The sequence below is a fragment of the Triticum aestivum genome, chromosome 1D (assembly GCF_018294505.1).
Source record: "Triticum aestivum cultivar Chinese Spring chromosome 1D, IWGSC CS RefSeq v2.1, whole genome shotgun sequence".
Lineage (NCBI taxonomy): Eukaryota > Viridiplantae > Streptophyta > Magnoliopsida > Poales > Poaceae > Triticum > Triticum aestivum.
Window position 1 is genome coordinate 420437235 of NC_057796.1, and position 10274 is coordinate 420447508.

The 10274-nt window shown below is 45.3% G+C and overlaps 1 protein-coding gene across 1 annotated transcript; it reads left to right on the top strand.

Moving 5' to 3' along the window:
* The first annotated feature begins 7786 nt into the window (after positions 1-7786).
* LOC123182550 (protein SULFUR DEFICIENCY-INDUCED 2) lies at positions 7787-9819 on the top strand. The gene is made up of 4 exons (XM_044595157.1): positions 7787-8088; positions 8604-8816; positions 8909-9064; positions 9184-9819. The coding sequence occupies exons 1-4, from the start codon at positions 7957-7959 to the stop codon at positions 9586-9588; spliced, it is 906 nt and encodes a 301-aa protein (XP_044451092.1). The 5' UTR covers positions 7787-7956; the 3' UTR covers positions 9589-9819.
* Positions 9820-10274: the final 455 nt, after the last annotated feature.

Here is a 10274-nt window from a genome sequence, read left to right on the forward strand (position 1 = left end):
AATCATCAAAAGAAGTTCCGTAAACGGAGAAATCATCCATGAAAACCTCAACAATCTTTTCACAAAAGTCAGAGAATATAGCCATCATGCATCTTTGAAAGGTAGCAGGTGCGTTACATAAACCAAAAGGCATACGTCTATAAGCAAAGGTACCGAAAGGACAAGTAAAAGTGGTCTTTTCTTGATCCTCTTTTGACACAGGTATTTGAGAGAAACCGGAATAACCATCTAGAAAGAAAAAATGTGTATGTTTGGATAATCTTTCTAGCATTTGATCAATAAAAGGTAAAGGGTAATGATCCTTTTTAGTAGCTTTATTTAATTTGCAGAAATCAATTACCATTCTATAACCTGTAATAATTCTTTGTGGGATCAATTCATCTTTATCATTAGGAACAACGGTAATACCTCCTTTCTTAGGGACACAATGGACAGGACTTACCCACTGACTATCAGCAACGGGATAAATTATACCTGCCTCCAGAAGCTTTAGTATTTCTTTCCTTACCACTTCCTTCATCTTAGGATTTAACCGTCGTTGGTGATCAACAACTGGTTTAGAGTCTTTCTCCAATTTTATTTTGTGTTGGCATAGAGTGGGACTAATGCCCTTAAGATCATCAAGAGTACATCCAATAGCAGCACGGTGCTTCTTCAGAGTTTTCAATAATTTCTTTTCTTCATGCTCTGAAAGGTTAGCACTAATAATAACAGGATATATCGTCTTTTCATCAAGATAAGCATATTTAAGAGTATCAGGTAATGGTTTAAGCTCAAACACGGGATCACCCTTGGGTGGAGGAGGATCCCCTAGGATTTCAACAGGCAAGTTGTGTTTCAAAATAGGTCCCTGTTTAAAGAATACTTCATCTATTTCCCTTCTTTCATTCATCAACATATCATTTTGATGGTCTAGCAAATACTGTCCTAAAGGATCATTAGGAGGCACGGAAATAGAAGCAAGACCAATAATTTCATCTTTACTAGGCAATTCCTCATCACGGGGTTGTCTACGAAATTTAGCAAAATTAAACTCATGAGACATATCCCCCAAACCAATAGTAACAACATCCTTTTCGCAGTCTATCCTAGCATTAACAGTATTCAAGAAGGGTCTACCAAATATGATGGGACAAAAGCTATCTTGTGGAGAACCAAGAACAAGAAAATCAGCAGGATATTTAACTTTCCCACACAAGACTTCAACATCTCTAACAATCCCAACTGGTGAAATAGTGTCTCTGTTGGCAAGCTTAATTGTAACATCAATTTCTTCTATCTCAGCAGGTGCAATATCATGCATAATTTCTTTGTATAAGGAATGGGGTATTGCACTTGCACTAGCACCCATATCACATAAGCCATGATAACAATGATCTCCTATTTTAACATAAATAACAGGATGCCTACAACAGGTCTATGTTTATTTTTAGTATAAGGTCTAGCAATTCTAGCAGCCCATTGCAGAAGTAAATAACATGCCCATCAATATTATCAGCCAAGAGATCTTTAACCATAGCAACACTAGGTTCAACTTTAATTTGCTCAGGGGGTTTGGATGTCTTAATGTTACTTTTGTTGACGATGGTTGAAGCTTTAGCATGATCCTTTATTCTAACAGGAAAAGGTGGTTGCTCAATATAAGCAGTAGGAACAACAGGATCATTATAAGTGATAGTCTTTTCTTCAACTTTAATAGGTGCAACTACTTTTACTTCAATGGGAGGATTATATTTAAACCACTTCTCCTTAGGGAGATCAACATGAGTAGCAAAGGATTCACAGAAAGAAGCTACTATCTCAGAGTCAAGTCCATATTTAGTGCTAAATTCACGGAAAACATCGGTATCCATAAAAGATTTAACACAATCAAACTTAGGTGTTATACCTGACTCCTTAGCTTCGTCGAGATCCCAATCTTCAGAGTTGCGTTTAATTCTTTCCAATAAATCCCAGTTGAATTCAATAGTCTTCATCATAAAAGAGCCAGTACAAGAAGTATCGAGCATGGAGCGATTATTGAGAGAAAGTCGAGCATAAATTTTTTTGAATAATCATTTCTCTTGAGAGCTCATGATTGGGGCATGAATATAACATTGACTTAAGCCTCCCCCAAGCTTGAGCGATGCTTTCTCCTTCGCGAGGCCAAAAATTATATATATACAATTACGATCATGATGAACAAGATGCATAGGATAAAACTTCTGATGAAATTCCAATTTCAATCGGTTGTAGTTCCATGATCCCATATCATCACGTAGCCTAAACCATGTCAATGCCTCTCCCTTCAAAGATAAAGGGAAGACTTTCTTCTTGATAACATCCTCGGGCATACCTGCAAGCTTAAATAATCCACAAACTTCATCCACATAGATTAGGTGCAAATCGAGATGTAATGTTCCATCTCCTATAAAAGGGTTAGCTAGCAGTTTCTCTATCATACCCGAAGGAATGTCAAAGTAAACATTTTCAGTAGGTTCAGTAGGTTGAGGAGCAACTCTTTGCTATACTGGTCAGGGTGAAGATACTCCGAACAAGCCCCTCAAAGGATTACTTTCCATAGTAACAAGTGACAGTAAATTTCAGCACACAATATAAATTTTTCCTTACCAAATTCCACCTACCAAAGGTGCTTCACTCCCCGGCAACGGCGCCAGAAAAGGGTCTTGATGACCCACAAGTATAGGGGATCTATCGTAGTCCTTTCGATAAGGAAGAGTGTCGAACCCAACGAGGAGCAGAAGGAAATGATAAGCGGTTTTTAGTAAGGTATTCTCTGCAAGCACTGAAATTATCGGTAACAGATAGTTTTGTGATAAGGTAATTTGTAACGGGTAACAAGTAATGAAAGTAAATAAGGTGCAGCAAGATGGCCCAATCCTTTTTGTAGCAAAGGACAAGCCTGGACAAACTCTTATATAGAGAAAAGCGCTCCCGAGGACACATGGGAATTATCGTCAAGCTAGTTTTCATCACGCTCATATGATTCGCGTTCGTTACTTTGATAATTTGGTATGTGGGTGGACCGGTGCTTGGGTGCTGCCCTTCCTTGGACAAGCATCCCACTTATGATTAACCCCTATTGCAAGCATCTGCAACTACAAAAGAAGTATTAAGGTAAACCTAACCATAGCATGAAACATATGGATCCAAATCAGCCCCTTACGAAGCAACTCATAAACTAGGGTTTAAGCTTCTGTCACTCTAGCAACCCATCATCTACTTATTACTTCCCAATGCCTTCCTCTAGGCCCAAACAATGGTGAAGTGTCATGTAGTCGACGTTCACATAACACCACTAGAGGAAAGACAACATACATCTCATCAAAATATCGAACGAATACCAAATTCACATGACTACTTATAGCAAGACTTCTCCAATGTCCTCAGGAACAAACGTAACTACTCACAAATCATATTCATGTTCATAATCAGAGGGGTATTACTATGCATAAAGGATCTGAACATATGATCTTCCATCAAATAAACCAACTAGCATCAACTACAAGGAGTAATCAACACTACTAGCAACCCACAGGTACCAATCTGAGGCTTTGGGACAAAGATTGGATACAAGAGATGAACTAGGGTTTTAGAGGAGATGGTGCTGGTGAAGATGTTGATGGAGATTGACCCCCTCCCGAAGAGAGGATCGTTGGTGATGAAGATGGCGATGATTTCCTCTTCCCGGAGGGAAGTTTCCCCGGCAGAACAGCTCTGCCGGAGCCCTAGATTGGTTCCGCCAAGGTTCCGCCTCGTGGCGGCGGAGTTTCTTCCCGAAAGCTTGCTTATGATTTTTTCCAGGGTAAAAGACTTCATATAGTAGAGGATGGGCACCGAAGGCCTGCCAGGGGGCCACGAGGCAGGGGGCGTGCCCCCACCCTCGTGGCCAGGGTGTGGGCCCCCTCTGGTACTTTCTTCGCTCAGTATTTTTTATTAATTCCAAAAGTAACTTCCGTGGAGTTTCAGGACTTTTGGAGTTGTGCAGAATATTGCTCTAATATTTGCTCCTTTTCCAGCCCAGAATTCCAGCTGCCGGCATTCTCCCTCTTCATGTAAACCTTGTAAAATAAGAGAGAATAGGCATAAGTATTGTGACATAACATGTAATAACAGCCCATAATGCAATAAATATCGATATAAAAGCATGATGCAAAATGGACGTATCACCTGCCGCCGGGCGCCGCTCGAGCTAGGCCGTGACGGCCTCGTCCGCATCAGCGCGGGACGCACCCGTTCGCGTCGCTACGGGCGCCGCTAGCAGCCGCCACATCTCGGAGCGGCTCCTCAGAGCTCCTCTCCCACCTTGCCTTCCTCGGCGCGGCTCCTCCGTCGAGCTCGCTGATGTTGGGCTCGTCGTCTCCCTGCTACTCGTCGCCTTGTCTCCCCCGATGGCAGCGTGCTCCACCAGCCGGGCGCTGCAACGGATTAGGCCGACACCATTGCACGACCCTAAACAATGTTCGTTTGGGGCGGCAATAGGGCCGCGTCCGTCCGGATTTATGGATACACCACGTACGGCAGCATTTTGACCGCATCTCATCTGTTTAAGATCAACAAGCATGTTAAAATGAAGCATAATAAATAGTTCAGATCAAACATAGCAAATAGTTTCACATCTAAAATAGTTTTGTAACCCAATCGAAATAAAAACAATATCTACAACCCAATAAAAATTTGTTCGCATCAAAAGAAATTAAACCGATAGATCTACTGGTTGCCAATGTGAGTCCACATGTGCTCAACCAAGTCATTCCCAAGCTGGACATGAGTATTGCCAATCACGCATTTCATGATTAAAATGGACAAACTTTTCAAAGGTTGCAGGAGGTGGCTGCTCAGGCCCAACATTTTCACCCTGAAAATCATACCCTTGGTCGTAGATGCTATCATCTCGCTCATCCTCCACAATCATGTTGTGCATGATCACACAAGCAGTCATCACCTCCCAAAGCTTCTGAGTGCTCCATGTCAATGCAGGGTTTCGAACGATACCCAATCGAGAGTGAAGCACACCGAAAGCATGCTCCACATCCTTCCTAGCACTCTCCTGCATTTGGACAAACTTCGGTCTCTTCTCTACTTGCGGATTTGGTATGGTCTTCACAAGAGTGGACCACTGAGGATAGATATCATCAGCTAAGTAATATCCCTTGTTGTAATGGTGACCATTGATCTCATAGTTGACCTCCGGGGAGTGGCCTTCTGCAAGCCTTACAAACACTGGAGAACACTGATATCATTGTGAGAACCAGCCATGCCAAAGAAAGAAAGCCATATCCACGGATCTTGTGAAGCCACCGCTTCAAGTATGATAGTGGCACCTTTGACATGCCCCTTGTACTGGCCCTCCCAAGCAAATGGATAGTTCTTCCACTTCCAGTGCATACAATCTATACTACCAAGCATGCCAGGAAAGCCCCTATCGGCATTGATCGCCAACAACCTCTCTGTATCAGCGGCAGTTGGCTCTCTCGGGTACTCAGGGCTGAACACTGCCACCACGGCCTTGCAGAAACTATACATTGAGACGAGACGTGTGGACTCACTCATACGCACATACTCATCCAGAAGATCACGAGGAATTCCATATGCAAGCATACGAATAGCCGCAGTGCATTTCTGGTAAGAAGAGAAGCCAAGCTTGCCAAGGGCATCCTCTTTGCACTCGAAGTATCGGTCATATGCTACCACTCCCTCCCGAATACGATTGGACACATGTCTCCTCATTAGGAACCGGCGACGAAATTTGTGTGGTTTGAAGAGTGCGCTATTCTCAAAGTAATCGACATAGAGAAGGGTGTGGCCCCTCTCCCTATTGCGGTCAAGGCCGGAGCATGGCCGAGGATTGATCCCCTGAATTGAGGCCGTTTCCTACTAATGTGGCCGTGGACGACCAATGCATCCACCACAAGCTCTTCAACATCCGAGGACGAATCATCTGATGAACAAAATGAAGTTGTGAAAGAAATACTCATCCCTGCTATCCGTGGTACCTTGTGAGCATAGCGTCGAAAACCTTGCGGTCGTGGTGGAGACGCGACCGAAAAGAGAAAGTCGAGGAAGCGAAGCAAGGTTGGTGTTGGTGAGTGGACGCCCTGCGGCAATGCAGCACCCGTCAGAAGTTGTTTGGGTCGACGGTCGGCGCCGACGGCCGTAGCTTCTCTCCCACCGGCAACAAGGAACCACGAACGCCGGCAAAAAGCTCTTCCGAAACGCGGGCGTGAGCCGTCTATGGCATGGCGTGGTTGTGGCGTGGATGGCCTTGATGGAAGGCGGCGCAGCCGGGAACAGGGGTGGCGGCAGCGATGGCAGGGGACAAGGGCGGAGGGAAGGGCAGGGGAAGAGGAAAATGGATGTGTCCCTGTCGGGCGGGCCAGGGGGACTAGGGCGCATGTCCGTTCGGCCGTAAACGCGGCCCAAAGTTGGGTGGGGAATGGGTCGAAAGCGGACAAAAAACAGACATTGGTCCGTTTGCCCCCGTGCGTTGGGCCGCCTTTTCTATCCGATTACCCCCAAATGGATGCGACCGGACCATTCGGGGTCGTGCGTTGGAGTTGCCCTTAGAAGTGATCAACGAGGATGGGGGAAGAGACATGTGGGTGAGTGGGGACGAGAAACTGAGATGGAGGAGTGGGCGCCATTCGGGACGGTTGGTCTCGTCCCGAACGAGTTCGTGGGCTGGTGTGGCGACTTGTGTGCTTTAAGATTCGTGCAAAAATCCAACGATAAGAGCATGGTTAATAATACAGTCAACAATCGGCTACAAGGAGTTGCCATGTCATCTAGAGCAATAGTATGTTTTAAATGTGTACTACTTTATCAATAGTTGACCTACATTACAAGCTAACAAAGTGTCTTGGGACTCGTGCTACAACTGACTACTCCCTCCGTTCTGAATTACTTGTCGCACGTATGGATGTATCTAGATGTATTTTAGTTTTAGATACATCCATTTAAGCGACGAGTAATTTGGAACGGAGGGAGTACTATTTTACAGCCTGCTTATCTTCTCTCCCATCTTCTCTCTCCTTTAACTAGACAAAGATATAATATTTTACTCCCCCCGTCTCATAATATAAAAGCATTTTTGACACTACACTAGAGTAAAAAAACGCTCTTATATTATGGGACGAAGGGAATAGTTCTTATAACCTGCTTATGTCACCCTATGGTACTTATTCGGTCGAACCGAATGGCTTCGTGTCACATGTGTGACATTTTTTGTTTGAGCTTTTTTTTAACTAAAGTTTTATTAGTTGCCAAGGAATACAATATAGTACTTCCCTCCGTTCCTAAATATGAGTTTTTTTAGACATTTCAAATGAACTACTCTCTCCGTCCGGAAATACTTGTCCAGGGAATGGATGAATTTAGATGTATTTTAATTTTAGATACATCCATTTGTATCCATTTCTACGACAAGTATTTTCAAACGGAGGGAGTACAACATACGGATGTATGTAGACATATTTTAGAGTATAGATTCACTCGTTTTTCTTCATATATATAGTCACTCGTTGTAATCTCTAAAAAGACATATATATTTGGAAACAAGGGAGTACATCGCACATGCGTCTAGCGTCTAGAAGGTGCAGCCAATCGGGACGCAGTTGAGCTCGTTAAACGCCCAACAAACAGTAACAATAAAGGCTTCGAGTCGCCCGTCACACCCGCTGCTCGCCCAAGGCGCCGCGAGCACGTCACTACGGATGCGGACGCGTGGTGCCCACCCTACCGCCGGATGGGGGCCAGGTCGCCATCCAGCCCCCGCCCTCGAACCCAGACGCCTTCCCGTCCAGATCCACTCCGCCCGCCTCGTCATCCCCCCTCCTCCCTCCCTTCCACCCTCCAGATCCCGCAACCCGCGAAACAAACCACCAGCCAAGCCGGCAAGCAATCCGCGCGCGCCCATTGTTCTCTCTCTCCCTCTCACTCAGCATCCTCTCCGACGGCATGGCCGCGCCCGCACCCGCCAAGAGGAGAGGCAGCGGCGGTGGCGGAGGCGGGGAGAAGAAGGATCTGTTCCACGTCGTCCACAAGGTGCCCGCCGGCGACAGCCCCTACGTCCGGGCCAAGCACCTCCAGGTTGGTTAATCGTTCGCAGCTCCCTTCCTGCCCATGCAAATTCTGCCTCCGCGTTCTCTCTCCATCTCTCGAGTGGATTTATTGTGGTTAAAACTTAAAACGGAAACTGGAATAGTATATGTAGCCTTGATTGTGCACCGGTTGCCCAATCATGATAACGGCCACCATGAAAGCAGACGTCCAAACGTTTCCGTCGGCTTCGGGCGATTCTTGCCTTCTTGCTCTCGCCGCCAAATCTTCTTTGCTCCTCTTGGGCGGAAGAAATCGTTGTTCGCCGAATCGGTCACTGTGCTAAGGTTCTCCGTGTTGCCACGAATGGGCAGTGGTCCATCGCGGAGTCGACGTGCGTGCTTACTGAATGATTATGTTCTAATTACATCAAATTAAACTCAGTTACACCATAATTCATGATTAGTAGCTGAACAAGAAAAAAAACCACTTCCCTAAAAAAAAGGATTTTTTTTTCCCTGCTACGTTAAATTGCTGACTTGGGTGAAACGGCTTGGATTGATCAGCTCGTGGAGAAGGACGCGGAGGCGTCGGTCGTGTGGTTCTGGAAGGCGATCAACTCCGGGGACAGGGTGGACAGCGCGCTCAAGGACATGGCCGTGGTGATGAAGCAGCAGGACCGCGCTGAGGAGGCGATAGAGGCCATCAGATCCTTCAGGCACCTCTGCTCCAGGCAGGCCCAGGAGTCCCTCGACAACCTGCTCATTGACCTCTACAAGGTGCGTCTCAGTTGCATATCTCACAGGGAAATCTGTTCAAGGGTCGATTCTTGCATCAATTCTAAGCTGATATGTCTCATTTTGATCTTCAGAAATGTGGAAAAGTCGACGAGCAGATAGAGCTGCTGAAACAGAAGCTCAAGATGATATGCCTCGGCGAGGCCTTCAACGGGAAGATCACCAAGACGGCACGATCCCATGGCAAGAAGTTCCAGGTCTCGATCCAGCAGGAGATGTCACGCATTCTGGTACGGGTTACTGCTCCCATGTTACTCTTACTGATTGCTAATTAGGCATGTCTTGGTCTGTCACTGCAGCAATATTCAGTTATACTCAGGTTACTGAAACTTTTGATGTGGGATTGCAGGGTAACCTTGGCTGGGCTTACATGCAGCAGAACAACTATGAAGCCGCTGAATTGGTTTATCGAAAGGCCCAGACTATCGTACCTGATGCCAACAGGGCGTGCAACCTCGGGCTGTGCCTGATTAAGCAGGGCAGACATGAGGAGGCAGTGCAAGTACTCGAGGACGTCCTACTTCGCAGAATCTCAGGGTTGGATGACGACAAGGCGGTTGCCCGAGCCGAGCAGCTCCTCCGTGAGCTCGGTCCGACAACACATGTTTCATCGCCCTTTGATATTGGCTTGAGTTTCACCGAAGAGATCATGGAGAGACTAGACCTTGTGATGAATGACTGGACACCGTTCAGGTCGAGGCGGCTGCCCGTATTCGAGGAGTTAGATGCATTCAGGGACCAAATGGCTTGTTGATTCGTTACTAAGTCAGTTTTTTTATCTTTTAACGTGCATTTGTGTGTGGTAAATAGAAGTTGATGTGCATGTATGTAGGAGGTTTTGTGGATGTTACAGGTGTGAATGAGAGATTTGATAGATTGTAGATATCATAAGCAGCTAGGGTTGATGGAAAGCGTTCCCTTGCGGAATAATGTGGTTTCAGTTTTGAATGCAGTTGGTCTTTGCCCAGGAATATGTTTAATTTGACCTCCTTAGGATGTGATATTGTCATTTGGATTACTAACTTGCTTTAATTGCAAAAACTGAAATGATTCCTTTTCCTTTTGCTAAAAAGCCCAACACTGAGTGTAACATATTGCATACCAACTAAAATTTCATCCATTCAGGAGCCAGCTTGAGCGAACACCGCCAAAATCAAGAACTTGAGAACAAGTAAAAGAGACGTGGTGCTGAATACGGATAAGTGAGCACTATATACACTCACAAAATAGACATGTGGTGATGGATACTCGTAAGAGATCAGTATATACACACACAAAAAAAAACACAAACACTGCAAGAAGACATCCCAGTATTTGTTGGATTGTTGAATCCAAGAGTTTGGTTCGTTACTGTATATTATCCTTAAGTGACAATCTCACTATGTGTACAAAGGACACAAAATAAAGAATGTGAACTCTGCAATGCTCTTTAACCCACAG